This window comes from Colias eurytheme, chromosome 4, assembly GCF_061535395.1.
Source record: "Colias eurytheme isolate Ceu_HAF_F1 chromosome 4, ilColEury1 Martin Lab GWU primary, whole genome shotgun sequence".
Taxonomy (NCBI): Eukaryota; Metazoa; Arthropoda; class Insecta; order Lepidoptera; family Pieridae; genus Colias; species Colias eurytheme.
This window is the reverse complement of record NC_142983.1, coordinates 6,017,515-6,035,321: the sequence shown is the minus strand read 5'-3', so window position 1 is coordinate 6,035,321 and position 17,807 is coordinate 6,017,515. Positions and strand designations below refer to the sequence as shown.

The window sequence follows — 17,807 nt, the reverse complement described above, 5'->3', positions numbered from 1 at the left end:
TAAGGCGATCTTCACACTGCCCCGCATCACGCTGCATGTTGCGTGACTGCGTGTTTAACGTTACTTGTAACTTGTAAGTATCTCCGAAAATGCAACCACGCGCGTACATGCGGATCACGCGCATACACGCGGAGAAACATGCATCCCCGCGCGTAGGTGCGGGGCGAGACGCAAGGTTTGGCACACCGAATCCAGCAGTGCCGCGCGTCATGATGCTCAGTATTGTACGACCACCACAGAGAACGGCGAATAAATGAGAGCCGCCGTGCGTGAATCTACAAACGTACCTACGCGCGTGAGTGCGCAAAAAACCCGCACGATGATGCAGATCTGCACTCCCGCAGGAACGCGCGTAGGTGCGTCGACACGCAATATGCAGCATGATGCGGGGCAGTGTGAAGATCGCCTTAAGGCGACTACACCACCGAAACTAGCGCCCTCCCAACATTTTATTTTTTTACTCCTAAACCAGATCAAATTTAAAAAATCTAGCTCAGTACTTTGCTAGTATATTACTTGTAGTATTTTTGGTATTACTTTTTATTATTTTGCATTCGGTAAATTAGGAGAACTTTTGATTACCGCCAAAAGTGGCCACTTTTGGCGGTAATCAAAAGTTCTCTAGAATAATGAACAGTTAGAATAGTGAAAAGTAATACCAAAAATACTACAAGTAATATAATAGCAAAGTACTGAGCTAGATTTTTTAAATTTGATCTGGTTAAGGAGTAAAAAAATAAAATGTTCGGTGGCGCTAGTTTCGGTGGTGTAGGCCTCTTAAATATGTTTTGTAAATTTTAAACATTACGTTTGCTTGATAGCTACTATATACTCCGTTTTTAACGTTTCGTTTTATAAAACTGCACGTATAAAGGTGATATTTATCTTTCCATGGTTTGGTTAGTATCTGTGGTTAATATTTATATAGTCTATCATCTATGGACTTGAGTCTTTTGTCTATTCACCATTGTCTAGGACTCTATGGTGTGTGACATGTCGTGAAATACAATAAATTATTTCTTTTTAAAATCGATAAAATATCAAGTTAAAAAGATGGTTAATATTACTGAAGAAAATTCATCTGGTGAAATAGCCTCAGATAAATTAGTGCCGAGTGAATCAAACACAGAAACCACGGGTGCTGAAAATGAAAATGTGGATGTAAGTGTTATCTTCATAATTGATTTTTCCGATATTTTCATAATTTTGTTAAATATGACTTTCCAAATTTTCAGATTAATGCCCAAATTGACGAACAACGTCGTCGAATGCAACCAACTAAAATGGAATCATTTTTTGCCATTACAAAGTCTCTTATCATAAGGGCACTAGTTGTATATTTTATAACATCAATGTTTCGCCAACCATCAGCACCAAAAACTGATGTGAACAGTGCCACAGGTGCTCCTAGAGTACCTGCAATAAATATGTTTGATAATGGAACAGTTCTAGATATGTATTCTTACATATCTGAACGCGAATTTAACAATTTTGAAAATGCACAATTGATTTGGAAACAGTCTGGCCTTATTTATGGCGACTGGTCAGGAGGCCCCAATAATGATGGAACATATACTTATTCAACAAGTATTGAAGCATCAGAATCACTGAAAAATAATGGGTCTATATATCTTCATGTTTATATTGTACCTTCTGGGAAATCACCAGATCCAAGAGATAAGACTAATAACGCTGGGCAATATGTTACCTATGGGAGAAAAATGTTGAATAAATACAAGAAGTTGAAATATCTAAAAACGCACAATCTTCTAACTGGGCAGAGTGAAAAATCTGAAGAAGAGCTGAAGAAAGCGGAAACAATGCAAGAAGAAATAGTATCCCATTGGCATCCAAATTTAACAATCAATTTAGTTACAGATCAAACTAATTGGATGCAAGGGAGTGTGCCTCCACCGTTAGATGAATTTATTTACTTTTTACCTGATGGTAAAAAGTATAAACCAGCTGTATTTTTAAATGATTATTGGAACATGATGCGAGACTATTTTCCCTTAAATAAGACAACAACTACTCTTCAACTTGAACTAACATATCAACCACTGAGTCTTTTTAAATGGCAGTTGTACACAGCACAAGTGATGAGGGATAAATTGAGTGTATTTTCTGCTTTAGGTGCTGAAGAGCAAGATGAGGAGCAAGATACTGTTAAAGAATTGCTTCTTGATACATCTCCATACTTGTTGGGTTTAACAATATCTGTTTCCATTCTACATTCAATATTTGAGCTCTTAGCATTCAAAAATGACATTCAGTTCTGGAACAATAGACAATCACTTGAAGGTCTTTCTGTTAGATCAGTCTTCTTCAATGTCTTCCAATCTACAGTTGTGCTGCTCTATGTTCTAGATAATGAAACAAATGTCATGGTCAGAATATCTTGCTTCATTGGTTTGATGATTGAGATATGGAAGATCAATAAAGTTATGGATGTCAAGTTGAATAGAGAAGATAGGATATTTGGTTTCCCAAAATTGTCATTCACTGATAAAGGTTCTTATGTTGAATCAAGCACAAAGCAATATGATATGCTAGCTTTTAGATACCTAAGTTGGGCGTGCTTCCCGCTTCTAGTTGGATATGGAATTTATTCCTTATTGTACTTGGAGCACAAAGGATGGTATTCATTTATTCTCAATATGATGTATGGATACCTTTTAACTTTTGGTTTCATTATGATGACACCTCAGTTATTCATTAATTACAAATTAAAGTCTGTAGCTCATTTGCCTTGGCGTATGATGACTTACAAATTCTTAAACACATTCATTGATGATATATTTGCATTTGTTATTAAAATGCCAACAATGTACCGCTTGGGATGTTTCAGAGATGGTATGTATTCTTGTATATAAGTCTGTTGATCTATGTCAATGATAAATGAGATAAGATAAACTAATAACAGTATTTTGTTACAGATATTGTGTTCTTCATTTTCTTGTATCAGCGCTGGATTTACAAAGTTGATCACAAGCGTGTCAATGAATTTGGTTTCTCTGGTGAAATGGAGCAACAACAAAAACAATCGCAAAATGAAAATCTTGCTATTACAAATCAACCAGAAGCAACTGATAAAAAGAACGATTAAAATGTTTACCATGTTCCAATTCATATAGATAGTTAAATAAGGCATTAGAGAAATGTTTGTTAATTAATGTAATGAACCACTTAAGTATAATCACTAAATTCTGTTGTGTGTGCTGGATTTTTAGGAGTGGCTATTTGATAGGTATTTGATAGTTGTATGCAGTGAAGCATGTATTTAAATTTAAAATAAAAAATGTTGTGTGGTTTTATGAAACCACGGTAAAAGTGAAACTGTTCTAAAGGTTCCGAACACTGCTTTGTGTAGCGCATTTCGCGTGACGGTCGGCTGCCGAGTAGGTATACCTACTCGGCAGCCGCGATACACGCGACATGCGCTACTCAGACCAAAAAGTTTGAGACGATGTAATAAAAGTTTCACTTTAATAATAAATAAGATCAATCAATGAGGATCATTTATCTGGCATTTACTCTTGTTTGCTAATAAAAAAACAATTTTATTATACAACCAACCATAAAGTAATTGTGAACAAAGCTTAATATATTAGATAAAATTGTATTTAATATTTAATAATAATACTTATTAATTTATATAAAAAGACAATTGATTAATTAATATGTATTTATATAATATACACAATTTTTAAAGCTCAAAATGGTTTCAGTATTGCTTTTTGCTTATTAAGATTTTTCCTTTCACATAAGAAATAAAATTGTGGCTGTGTGTGTATTATTAACAATGTTTTATGTATTGAAAATAAATATGTTATTTAATGAGTTATAGAATATTATCTGCAGCATTAGTTTATGCAATATTTTTGGATTATTACTATGGATTCAAGAAAATAGATAATTTCGACATACAATAATAATTAATAGATATTTTCGGATTGTTATTTCATTTAAATCTACTTGTATGTGCCCAAGTTATAAATATATATCCGACTATGCGAAATGTTCAAAGTCAACCCAACCTAAAAAGTCCATAAGAATATGTAGATGCATCAATAATACAATCAATATTGTATACAATATAGAATAGTAAGTTCCCAATGTTTTTTTTTATATTTGATGATAATTATTGTTCTTATTGGTTGTGGTATATTGTGTCACCCTTAAATGGTGGGATAAGACTTGACCCATATAACGTATTAATTGCAATAGTATTTATTCACAATATCTATGACGGAATAATTTTTGACTTGTACTAAATTATGACCTTAAAATTACAATTTATTCAGATTTGTTGTATTTTAAATATGTAACAACTTTTATGGCAAGCTACTAGATTCTTTATTTTTCAATATCGAAACGTTATTGTCTTCCTGATAAGTTTGATAAAATACTTCAATAAAATTTGATTATCGTTTTGCACTATAAATTTATGAAAATTTTGCATTTTTGTTATATAGTAGGTACCTAAATAATTTCATTAAAATATTCGAATAGAGAAAGATTGTTATTACTTAGGTAATGTTAATTAAGAGTTTCAATTTTATTACTTTGATTGTTTTAGTATAATATGTACCAAGAATCTTGGTCTATCTTGGTCCAAGATAGACCAGTCGTAAGTATTTGATTATGCATTTTGATCTTTTAATTATTGATCTATTTAAAATTCATTTAAAGGTGTTATTTGTATTTGTTCCGTGAAATAAATTTAATTAATCAATTACTGTGTATCATTTAAGCCTATGTAGCATTTTTATACCTATTTACTTGATTACAACATGTTCCTGGATACTATAATAATAATTATATTTCCATTCACAAAATTAACTAGGTAAGTATGATTATTGTGACCTTATGCTCTGTATATCTTGGATTTAAACGGAAAACATGTGTTTTCCGTTTAAATCAAGAAATCTACTTTGAAAAAATTTCACTGTTTTTTTTTTAATTTCTTTAAAATTCTAGAATACTACAAACACATGTAGTGTCCGGCTATCGGCGCTGGTCTGTATTTAGTTCGTCCCCTATTGATGACAATAGATGTCGTTTATGTATCTTAGGAGTTAGGTTGGTTGTTGCAAAGGTTTGGGATAGGAAAGTTCTCATTTATTTATCCATATATTTATTTAACTTTTTCCTTTAATACTTATCGTAACAACACATATTATAGTAGATACTACATAACATACATTAATTATTGTAGAAAGAAATAAACAATTTATTCATAAAATATATCTTTAATTATTTTAATTGCTTAATTATACGCGGGGGCAGCCTGGTGCCCAGTGGCCGATGGCTCCGCATCGGTAGCAGTGGCCGTAGCCTCCGTAGTACGAGCCGGGGACGCCCGGGACATACTCTCGTCTTCGTCTGCCACTTCTATTACCTCCTGTGGTAGTACCTGCGTATAAAAAAGAATACGTTTAAACATTTTATGAAGAAGTTAGATTCCTCGCCAACGCATGATCGATGGATTTTAAGTGTGATATCAATCAGACAGCTCAAATTCTAAATTTTTAAAAAGATACAATAATAATTATTTTACATACTCAGAACAATAAAAAAATTTATATATTAAAACCAACCAATAAAAAGTACTTTTTTAATGGTCTGAGTAATTCTAGAAGTAAATAAACTAATTATTATCAGTACCGATGACAATTCAACAGTTTCGTTTATCTTATAATTCCTTACTTAATAATATTTTTTTTTCATTTAGTTGATCCTATCATTTAAGCGAATTTTTATTGATTTTTCAATCTAATTTTAAGATCACATTTCCAATGGTTGATGGATTAAGCATCGAGATATATGTACGTAGTACATTCTATCTCGATGGGATTAAGTCCAATATTGGTCTTTGTTGTAATCATGCATTTAGAAAATTTCGTTCAATGTCATCGATTACTAAAGGTTGTTGGATGAAGGTCATTAGTTTTTTAAGCACTTTATTGCTCTTGTTTATAAGACTTTCTGAAATCTAATAAAGTGAAATATTTGATGTATTTCGTTGATTACGATGTAGGAAATAGGTAAAACAATACTCGACACATTAGAAAAATAAAAAGAGACCGCATAGATTAATTTAATAGAACGAAAACGATTGTGTACCTAAACGTGGCATTATTTTTTCAAGGAACCTAAATTGAAACCATGTTAGCCCAAAGTTTATATTTTCTTTTGATAAGTCATTAAGTATTTCGATAGCGCTGCAAATACCACTGATGATATAAAGTTTTAATATTTAAATAAATTAATCCTAGTCTATTTTAAATGATTCGTAACGGAATTTTCGTTTAGATGTTATGGGTTAAAAAATTTAAGTAGGTAACAAACAAAAATGTCTTCTTCATCAAACTTTTTTGCATGGATGCAATGTAAATTTTTAATAAATAAATGATATAAACATTCTTAAAGTAATTTGAGGGTATTTGAAAAAGACATTGCATTTATAATGGATTGATATATGTATTACCAGTGGTGATTCCCAATTTTGTATCAGACCTGAAGTAGAATCGATATTGCTATATTGATGGTTAAACAAATCATATAAATATGTATAAATACATTTCGCTTCCAGAATATTCCAATTAATCTATATATGTCTGTGATAATTTGAAATAACAGCTCTTACAGTTAAAATAAGATGTTGCGATCCGTTTTTTTAATTAGTAAGTTATTCAGAAAATGTTATTTTTAATACAAACCATTAGCGTTGGCAGGATCGGTATTGTTGTCAAGTCCACTATTGGAATCGCCTGTACGTCTGGAGTACGTGTGGACAGCGATGATGAAACTGATGGGACTGCAAGAGCATAGTTATATTAGCGACATAAATATGTATAACGTATTTTTTAATTAAATATACATCAATGAAATATAACTTATACATATTATATTAAAAATGGGATTGATATTTCCAAAAAAAAAAAAAAAATTTCAAAATTATCTACATATTTATTTCTTTCCTTTACATTAGGTCTTAAACAAATTTGTGATTGGAACACTCCTAGTAAGCAAATAAATACCACAATCGAGAGTTTCGTACATTGGGCATCTCATCAAAATAAAGCTACTCACGAAAAATTAGCTTGATAGTAATCACTTGCAAAAATGGGCGATGTATCCCGGACTAATTCCGTTAATACTTTTTTACATTTTTTGAAATTTGTTACACCTCTTATAACAAAAGATTGACTGAACTGAAATTGATGAGTTGATGGATTTGTCTTCGCCTGGATCAGGATAATAGATAGCTTCGATTAACTTTTTTAACTTGTAATAAAAACATAACTCCGGGGCTAGCAGTTAAGTAGTAGATTATAATAGAACCATGGCAGAGGCAAATGCAAAATCCACAAATAACATATCAAACGTCAGTTAATATGATGAGTGATTGAATGCATTTACTTCCTCTCTTAATGTTATTGAATACACACACACCACACAATACACAAACACATCACACACACAATCATACACTCCACTCCATAATATTTAGTTATTAACAGTTTATTTTTTTCATGTAGATAACCTATTTTAAGTTAAGGAAGAGCGGGTCCTCCTGACACAGGTTTTATCTTAAACTTACTAGGAGGGCCCTTCTACTCCACGTTGTGTAAAATTTAGAAACGAAATAAACTATTTTTATTATTTTTTTTTATATATTTATGTATACAAATCATTCCTTACTAGTCGTAGCTGTCGAAGTTAGCTGGGTTGTTGTCGTAGTAGAACTCGTCGTCGTAGTATTCCTCCTCCTGCCCCTCCTCGAGCGCGGAGTCGCTCGCCGCGGTGTCCCAGTCGCTTTCAAACGAGTTTCTTCTACAATATTCATATTAATTTAACGAATAAATAGATGATAGGGAAAATTCAATGTTTTATATCTATACTAATATTATAAAGCTGAAGAGTTTATTTGTTTGTTTGTTTGAACGCGCTAATCTCGGGAACTACTGGTCCGTTTGAAAAATTCTTTCGGTGTTAGATAGCCCATTTATCGAGGAAGGCTATATATAATCACGCAAAGACCAACAGGAGCGGAACCACGCGGGTACAGCTAGTTTTAAAATAATTGAAATAACACGGTAATTGTTGGAAGATAATGCCAGTAATTTTTGTTATTTAGTATATTAATATCATTTTGGCATGTTTAATTCTAATTCAAACACAGGATTAAAAGTATTAGTAGGTATATAAAAAATATTTATCTTTTGTGTATGTTGTGAGGAGTTTCCTTCACGTCTAGTGTCGATAGTTATTTTGTTTAATTATTTGATTTCTACGACAAGAGACTAGTGAACATAAATATTATGCTTCACGTTGTAGAATTTTGAATCTAAACTTAATCCATAACCGAAATTCCTTTTTTTAATGGCGTATGCATTAGATTGTCAAGTAATGCGTAATGTTAATGACTTAGTTACCTAATATTAAAAAGCATAACCATAAACATAAATGTGAAATATAATAAAGCGCATACCGGCTGCTCATTTGGCTGGGCTGTGACACAGGATCAAGCTCCACTTCTGTGAACAACACAGCTTCATAAAGTTCTTACTTTAGATATAATATTTAATAATTAATATCACAATATACATTGTAATATTTATCTTTAATACACTGATCATGTGTACATGTGTAACAAAAACATATAAAATGAATAACTTTTAATTACGAAACTCAAAATATTACGATAATCTTTTGATATATAATAATATACTGACAAAACTAAATACAATACAGACAATGAACGTCAAAAACGATAATAAATGAATACTGTTTTTATAATGTGTAATGTTCATTTGTTAATTTAAATTAATTTTTTAAGATTTGTAAGAATACATTTTAGTAAAAACATTTATGAAGCCATCTTGTTCACGAAGTGTAAAAAATGCTGGATATATATTATTATATTTATTACCTTCTCTATTTTTCAACATATCTTCACGTTTCTTTTTCATTTCAACTGTGAGGTTCTGTACCATTTTATCAATAAACGAGTCTAATACTAAGCTTCTACATTCCGATGTTATTGGCGCCCTGTAAAGTATCAAGCTGTTTAGGACATAACATGTACAGACCATGTCAGTTATTTAATTTAAATTTATTTAATTACAATTTTTCATAATATTTTGATCTCACTATTGAAACAAATTATTCTTATCATAATTTACCTAAACTACCAAACTAAAAAATACATAGCATATTAATATGTGTATCTATACTAATATTATAAAGCTGAAGAGTTTGTTTGTTTGATCGCGCTAATCTCGGGAACTACTGGTCCGATTTGAAAAATTCTTTCGGTGTTAGATAGCTCATTTATCGAGGAAGGCTATAGCCTATATATCATTACGCTACGACCAACAGGAGTGGAGCCAAGGGGGTGAAACTGCGCGGAGCAGCTAGTATATAATATACTGATAGAGCAAAAACAAAATAAGGTTGCAAAGCGAGCATATGCAATTATATTTCTATGATCGCAATGCATTATCTACTTATTCATATCTTTATAAAATCAGAGTACATATAAATACTCACCTACAGATCGGACAGTCCTTCTTTTTCTTCTTCCATGTAGTGATACAGTATTTACAGAATGTGTGAGAGCAGTTAAGCGTAGTGGCTGATACAAATAATTCCGCACAAATACTGCATTGCAATTCACTCTCCATTATTTCACCGACTTCCGTTAATGTTTCTTGTTTCGATGAGCTAGCCTTGTGTTCAGTTTGATCTGACGCATTTTCCAATAACTTCTCTTTTTCACTCTCCACATCTCGTAGTTTGGTTTTAATCTTAGATAATGAAAATATTAGAAAAATTTAAGTTTATCTAGAGAAACACAAAAAGTGGTCTAGTAGAAAATAAAAGTTAAATATTAGTTTTAACCTTTTCCTTAACAGTTCTAGGTATATTTATACACACACAATCTTTTAAACCTAATGTAAAAATAGTAAGATACAAACCTTTTCTAGTTGTACTTGTAAATTGTTTATGACTTGGCCAGATTGTTCTGATTGCTGATGTATTCTTTGTGCAGCCAGAGCAGCCAACTGCACTTCTCTGGCTTCTACTCGAAACTAAAAATATTCAATATTATTCAATACTAGCGGTCCGCCCCGGCTTCGCCCGTGGTACATGTTTACGTTTTCTTTACATAAGAACCATCCTCGTACTTCAAGGAATATAATAAAAAAAGAATTATCGAAATCGGTTCAGCCGTTCTCGAGTTATGCGCTTACCAACACATTTTGCGATTCATTTTTATATATAAGAAGATATGATATATAAAAATTATGATATTTTTAATTTGTACAAAATTTATAATTTTTAGAATTTACAATTACGAATTTTTTGCTTAAGGCAATTACACGGTTCAACGACCTTAATGATTCTGTCACTACATTTGAATTTGTTTTTTTAACCGCCCTCTATAAATATACATCGTTGTTGAAGTAAAAGTGACCAAAGATTATGGAATTGTATACTGTATCGTATTGTATCGTAATGTGTTAGTGGTTTCTACCTAATTTATGTTTTCTCTGAGAGGCAGTAACATATTACATTAATTATGAATAGTAAATATTGTGTACTATGTATGTTGTAAATGTAATGTAGGAAGACTCATCTTTCAACATTAACCGTTATAAGCAAAGTCTCTACTACATGACCCATTCTGGAGACCTTAAAATGACTAAGCAAGTAATTATAAGTTCTAGAGTGGGGAACAGTTAAGAAAACACCGATTTAGAAATTAATTTTATTCAACACGGACTCTACTATATTCTGGAGACCTGATGATGGCTAGGGTGGAGAACATCTCACCTACAGAGATATAAAAGATGGAGTACATTATTTGACGTAATTCTATAGAACGGCCTCTACCATGTCATGGTGTATCGAATGGTAATGGTGACAAGGCAAATGTATTTAGCGTTCTCTGTATATCTCTTCATACCTAGTAGGAATATATGCATGCAACCTACACACACCGAAAAAAATAGGGGAACGGACAAGAAATCACGTTTTTTTCGACTTGTTATGTATTTTGTAGTTAGTTCCGGGGTTAATTTTTTAAATCCCTTACGTCTTTGAAATGATGACGAGAAATAAAATGTGTTTCGATTTTTAAACATTAAAATATACCATATATTAAATATACCCCTTTAAGAGTTTGGTGCCTATTTATCGACTATAGAGGTATAGCAGCTTCAAATCAAAAATATTATAACGTGTTTTAAACTGAGTTTTTTTTTCTACTGTTTATCTTTGAACACAATATTACAAAATGAGTGATTTTCCTGCGACTGAAGTTACCAGAGCCTATGACTATGACTGATATGGGTCATACCTTCCGTACAAAGAATACAGTGTTAGTTGTGTCGGTATCTATAAAAACTCACATAGTTCCCGTTCCCGTGGAATTTCCGGGATAAAACCTATCCTATATTACTCGTGGATAATGTAGCTTTTGAATGGTGAACGGAATTTTTAAAATCGGTCCAGTAGTTTATGAGCCTATTCATTACAATCAAACAAACAAACAAACAAAGTTTTCCTCTTTATAATATTAGTGTAGAAGAAATCATCGGTTCACCCAGTTAAAAGTGCGGAGGTAACGGAACCAACAAAAAATTCAGTTGAATTGAGAATTTCGTCCTATAATGGCGTCGGCTAAAAATGTTGCTATACGTTTATGTCAGTTTTGACTTTCCTACGATTTTATACAATAATATAAAATTAAATGATTTTATACAATATAAAAAAAAATTGCTGATTTTCGGCGGTATGGCGACCATTTGGAACTGTCTGAAAAGTATGGCATGGCGATTTTCGTACATGGCTACTGGACGATGATTACCTGTGCAAAAATTAGCCTGGTACAAATGGTTGAATTTTTTTTTAAATCAACGCATTCACGTCGGTATTGTGGGCTGTAAATTACACCGGAAAAGTATGGCATGACACTACCGCCTACTTCTTTTTTATGGGCTATCGGTAAATCCTAAAATTTTTGTGTTACAAATCGTTTGCCTTCCGTAATTTATCCGACGAGTTCGACTAACGCCCACGCGACTAGTATGCCGGTACCACTGTTCTGACCATGATTTTTCTTTTTGTCATTGCGTACTAAGACCACTGTAGAACCGCCATCCGGTTACAAATGACCCAAAATTTTGTGTCAGTATCTCCCGGCTTTGGATTGTTTTGGACCCTTAAAATATACGATAGAACAGCAATTAATCTTTTTTAAAAAATATTCAAGGCACAGGGAAAGTCTGGTTACTGTTTTATAGGTATGTGTTTTCTGATAATATTTTACTGTCAAAAATTATCAACACTGGATATTATTCAATGACGCCTTTCAAAAACAAAACTAATTTACAAACAGATTTTTATATCTTTACATACCTATTTTTAACTTTCATTTCATGAACTGCTCATGTAAATACCTATTACAATCTGGTTTAATTTAACAAAACATTCAATTCGGTGAATTTTAGCGTTATTTTGCAAAAAAAACCGCACGTACAGTCCCCCGTCCGAGTCGAACTGACACCGTCAAATTTCGTCGAAAATATGCAATAGAGGTGAGGTTTTATGTGGGTTTTATTATAAATTCGAGTTTTTTCTTGATAATTTAACGATAATAATGAAAATTGAAAAAACAATCAATACAAATTGTTACAAATATCATAACATATTTTTTGGTATAAATTTCATGTATAAATATGTAGCCGTTTTCCTAACAAAATGCGTTTTATGTTCAAAAAGGGGTTGATTTGTATGTATTTTTTTTATGTTTAGGCCGTTCTAAACTGAAAAGTAAACAATACACTTTGTTAATTATATCCTTGAGTATCACATATATTTTTTTTAAGACAATCGTACCAACAGTTTCCTCAACAAAATTCAATATGTATAAGGTGTTTTCCGGTTTTGACCATAGTAATCCCCTTAAAATATTATCAAAAGTGAAAACTTTACTTAAGTATTGTATAAAAAAGGTTCTAGGGTGATAACCATAAACTAAATCAATAAATTTACCTGTAAAGCTTCAACTGATCTTTTTGCATCTTCTTTAGCTGCCAATAGACACTTCTGAATTTCTTCTCTTTCTTGAATCTGAAAAACAATAAATATGATTTTATAACATCATAATACTAAAACTAAGTTAACAACAAAAAACAAGATATGTATTATCCTACAAAACTAGCTAATTATTCTTGATTATGTGCTCCGTCACAACATTGAGGCATACAAAATTCAAAGGACATTATATTTCATACCAATTGCTCCATTTTCAATTTGTCTTCATCTGAGAGTTTCTTCATTTGTTCTACTTGGTTACTCAGTTGCTGTTCAGTTTCTTGTTTTTGTTTGGCTGTGATCTCAATTTGCTTTTCAAGATTTTCTCTTATTTTATTGTGTTCCTCCATTAACTCTAATTCTCTCTGCTTCTGCTGTTCAGCTAGCTCATTCAACTCCTGTAGAAGGAATATAGAGTTTTCATTAGGTATTTGTCAAGACCTAAAATAGCCCCATGCTTATGTACTAAGTACTTATAGACTAACGCTGCTCATGTTAAAATAAAGTATACAAAAGCTATCCAATTAAAAAAATATAATATTATAGATCAATTCAGATTTATATTCAGTTTGATTAATTTGAAATCCTTCTATTTTATACTAGTTTGAATGGTTGAAAATCCAGTCTGTAGTATTGTTTTAAACAAGTTAATACTTACTCTTTCTTTAGCTAGTCTCAGTTGCTCCAATTCCTTTTGTAATAATTCTTCTAATTCCATTTTCTCTTTCAAGCGTAATTCTTCTTGTTCTTTCATTTTGCCTTCTAATTTTTCAAGTAGATCTTGTTTTGATGAACTCTCTCTGCTTAATTCAGACAAAAAGTCTTCCCTTTCCTTGAGTAATTTTTCTTTTAAAGAATTATTTTCAATTACCAATTCAGATTCTATTTCATTGTGTTTCTTTATTTGTTCCTAAAACAATACAATAAATTCTGTTTATGAAATGTTAGCTCCCATTTAATACATTAAAACAATTCCAAGGAAACTATTGAATAAATCAATAGGTCCTAAAGTAAATCAAAAATAACTCCAAGTTGCACAAATTTATAAGACAAGAAGAATAGTTATTGATTTCTTTTCATATTGAACAAATTTATCATATTATAATTTTCTAATATGTAAAAACTAAAAATTAAAAGTATACCATTAGTTCTTTAATTTTTTCATCCATCTCCTTCTTTATAGCGGAAACTTGTGAATTCCTTTCTGCAAGCAGTAAAGACTTTTGTTTTTCCACCTCTATTTTTTCACCCTTTAAATTTTCTATTTGCAATGCAAAATCATTGTTCAGCTGTTCCATTTTTCGGTTCATTGATTGGTGAATTTGTTTTTTTAAGAGTTCATTCGTTTTCTGTATTTGTTTTTGTTTATATATTTTGTCTTCTAAATGTTTTATTTCACAGTTTTGTGATTCTTCAAATTTGATTTTAACATCATTAAGATTTAAGTCATCATCATCATTTACTTCTAGCTTGATTCGTTTTGTTGGAGGGCAATCTTCTTCCCAAACAAACTTGTACATAAATTCCTGAGAAGGTTCCAGTTTAATTATGTCATTACATAGCAGTTTCCGGGACACACCTTTACCTATTTTTGTTCCATTTACTTCAATACCACAAGTACTATGATCCATTATAATCCAATCATTTTCATGTTTTTTAAAACTACAGTGGCTTCGAGAGATGTATAGAGATGGTATAACAACGGAACTTTTTAAGCCTCGGCCTACTGTGAACTGTAAAACATAAGAGTAAAATAGTTTCATTCAAAACATATGTACTAAATTATAAAATAAGAGATAAATTGTTGATCTTACTTCTTCGTCGGTTATTTTGATTTCATTTAAGCCATTGTATTGTTTTTTTAAAGGCTTACAAGATATCAATGTTGGGATATTTTCCTGCATTTTTAACAAGTTATTGGTTGCTCGGCAAATAACACATACTAAAGACACGACTTTTCATAAGATTTATTAAAACATTTACAAATAAATAATTGTAACCGGTAACGAAAAAAAATACGTAAAATTTAAAATCAATAACGCTAGACGTCAGGTTGACATATAAACTGACAGCAGCCTACAGACATTTACAGCATCTACAGTCTACACTCTACATATCACAGTTTAGAGAAAATTAAAGAGTGTTTCCCACGTGTTTCCATGTTAAAAATTATAAAAATTCTCTTAAAAAAAGAGATTTTTTGCGTCAGCTAACTTTCATTTTTAGCTGGCTTAGCTCAATTTCACACCAAATGCGGTCGGTATTTCCTTCATACGTAAACGCTCAATTGTCTGTTTTTCCTTGTATTATTTGTTGACAAAGCAATTATTTTTTTTTTAGAGGATTGATCAAGATTGATCATCTACTTTTCTGTGTTTTCATTTTTTAATTATACTTTACGTATTTGTTTCGCATTACTAGAACAAAATATGATCAAAATTCCTTGTGAAATTCGCCAACGCCCAACATCAACCCTCCGTTAACATATTAAGGGCTTGTTCGCACAAAGATATTTTACTTCTCATTTAAGCCCTTAAGTTCGATATATATTAAGTATATAGACAAACATAGGACATTATAAATCCATCTTATACCGTGTTTATAATGTTTTTGTCAAGTAGTAGAGGAGAAAATAGATTAGCGTCTATTTTCTTACTTAATACGCTTACGCTTTTCCGCTGTTCTTTTCCTTATCGAGTGCGAGCGCTTTAAATAAAAACATAATACAGTAGACCCGCGTTACACCGGCTCCTGGCCTATCCGTCGCCCTATTTTTTGACAATTTTTACGTCGATATTGCATGATTTAACAGTATACAACCTGTAGAAAAAAAACGTGCCACCACTATTATGATCTACTCGAAAATATTGTTTTAATTCCAAAATACAGAATGAAACATGATTTGTATCTACTTCTGAAACAGAATTTCCTAAAACATCTTATCTTATCATTAGGTTCGTAATTTGTCGAATTACAAGGTACTCTTGCGTAAAAACGTCCGGACTATAGGGGGATCTCTAGGCAGCACCCTATAATCCGTCAAATTCGATACTTCGACAAGGCCCAGCAAAACGATTGTCAGAATACCGCGGGTCTACTGCGGGTCTACCGCGGGTAGGATAATAACATCTATTGAATAGTGGTTTAATACTATTATTTTTTAGGTTTCAAATGTGATGGCGTAAATAATTGCATTTTTTTCCGCTTAGGCGCTTACATCGCAAAAGCAGACGAGATTTCGCTATAAAACAATGTACTAAATATTGTACACATTGAAAATGTCTACAGAAAACAGCGATGGTCTATCTATCTCTTATGGGTATACCACAATCATGTAGGTCCATGCCCACAATAACTTTTTTTGTCATTTACTTTTTACGACAAATACCGTGATGGCTAATTTTCGAAGTGATCCAATACAGCATTAATCCTTATCCAATTAAATAAATTAAATACATTGTTGATTTACCTAATATAGAGTTATATGGTCCTTTACAGCATTTGATTTAAATGATTAATTTTGAAGATATTACAGATTTAAAAATTTCGGAACGTAGCGTTTGTGGCGATACCAGGTATTTAGGATTTAGTATTAGCATTGCACACGTGCGAAGCTGAGGCGGGTAGCTAGTTATGGATAAATTACAGAAGGCATCATTATGTGGGTATTAATTTGAAAATAGTGTTTTGTTCACGCTGGTGCGTTTTCCTACGAGATCGTATAATTGCTGGCGTAAACCCATGTCTGAATTGTGAATGTCATACAATTAAATACCTACTTACTTTTTTTGCTTTGATGCTTTATTACTAGTTTGGTAGATAGTACAATAAAATATTATTATATTACTGATGGCTTAATATTTTCTTATAAGAGACAGACCTAGTTACAATTTCCACAGAGATCATTCTTAATCTTGCGAGAAACTTATTATTTATGTCCAAATAAAAAAAAATATATAAGAAGAATTTTCGAAAATATATAATATATATCTACGTGTTTATGCTAAATACATAAATAGAAAGTTAAAAAGATCGAGCATTAATGTAGCTAATACAAAGTTTTGCTCTACACACGCCGGAAAGCCGCAAACCTTGCCGTTTAAAAATTCAGCGTGTATCCAACCGCCATGCTTGCATTTTTCGAGAGTACTAAAGTCTGCTTCGTTTATATTAAAGACCTCTATCTATTCGTTTTATCCAACAAGAAATGCTCGTAGCTCCTGTGCTTTCACTCTCGCCAGCTTTTCCTGTCAAAGCTTTTTACTTATAGTGTGCGGACTCGTATAAGTAACCACTTCATTTAATAGCTGCTTTAAAGCAAATTCTTAAAGAAGAGTATTTAAAGCAATTTCTTATTGTTAAACGTAGTATTTGCATTAGTATATTATAACATAATATACGTAGTTAACTAGTATTTTACTGGAGCCACTTTCTAAATCGTTGGCGTGAGAAAAATATGGTGTGCGCTATTAGTTACTTGTACCTACGAACAATTTATATTTATTTTCTTCCGATCTTAATGTAGCCTAAATAACCATCTCCATCAATATTTGTTTGTCATACTAATATATAATACAGGCAAGGCATGTAGCCTAATATTATAATTATTAAATTTGAATGACATTAGAAAAAGTAAATAACTTGTGTCGTCGAAAGGCGGACTGCGGAACGGCTTCACTTCGGTCCTCAATATATCA

At 31.7% G+C, this 17,807-nt stretch overlaps 2 protein-coding genes across 3 annotated transcripts; one reads left to right on the top strand and one right to left on the bottom strand.

Annotated features, from left to right (window-relative positions):
* Nucleotides 1–972: 972 nt before the first annotated feature.
* On the top strand, nt 973–4,735 carry LOC149908995 (putative lipid scramblase CLPTM1). Its single transcript, XM_090120573.1, has 3 exons — nt 973–1,161; nt 1,236–2,853; nt 2,937–4,735. The coding sequence occupies exons 1-3, from the start codon at nt 1,054–1,056 to the stop codon at nt 3,104–3,106; spliced, it is 1,896 nt and encodes a 631-aa protein (XP_089976699.1). The 5' UTR covers nt 973–1,053; the 3' UTR covers nt 3,107–4,735.
* A 366-nt stretch (nt 4,736–5,101) lies between these two features.
* Nucleotides 5,102–15,162, bottom strand: LOC149908994 (uncharacterized). Of its 2 annotated transcripts, XM_090120571.1 has the most exons (12): nt 14,925–15,162; nt 14,253–14,843; nt 13,769–14,020; nt 13,311–13,508; nt 13,069–13,146; nt 9,987–10,100; nt 9,559–9,815; nt 8,939–9,057; nt 8,498–8,543; nt 7,708–7,839; nt 6,723–6,820; nt 5,102–5,416 (listed from the first exon to the last, which is right to left on the bottom strand). In XM_090120571.1, exons 1-12 carry the CDS (start codon nt 15,012–15,014, stop codon nt 5,274–5,276), a joined length of 2,118 nt encoding a protein of 705 aa, XP_089976697.1. In that variant the 5' UTR covers nt 15,015–15,162; the 3' UTR covers nt 5,102–5,273. The 2 variants fall into 2 exon arrangements, with proteins under 2 accessions (XP_089976697.1, XP_089976698.1); XM_090120572.1 differs by lacking the exon at nt 8,498–8,543.
* Nucleotides 15,163–17,807: the final 2,645 nt, after the last annotated feature.

Bases quoted from the DNA above. Each gene is read 5' to 3' on its own strand.
- LOC149908995 (XM_090120573.1), top strand. From the start codon at position 1,054: ATGGTTAATATTACTGAAGAAAATTCATCTGGTGAAATAGCCTCAGAT. The intron at 1,162-1,235 runs GTAAGTGTTATC...CCAAATTTTCAG, and splicing joins CTGAAAATGAAAATGTGGAT to ATTAATGCCCAAATTGACGA. The intron at 2,854-2,936 runs GTATGTATTCTT...ATTTTGTTACAG, and splicing joins CTTGGGATGTTTCAGAGATG to ATATTGTGTTCTTCATTTTC.
- LOC149908994 (XM_090120571.1), bottom strand. From the start codon at position 15,014: ATGCAGGAAAATATCCCAACATTGATATCTTGTAAGCCTTTAAAAAAA. The intron at 14,844-14,924 runs GTAAGATCAACA...TATGTTTTACAG, and splicing joins TCAAAATAACCGACGAAGAA to TTCACAGTAGGCCGAGGCTT. The intron at 6,821-7,707 runs GTAAGGAATGAT...ATGCTCTTGCAG, and splicing joins AACTTCGACAGCTACGACTA to TCCCATCAGTTTCATCATCG.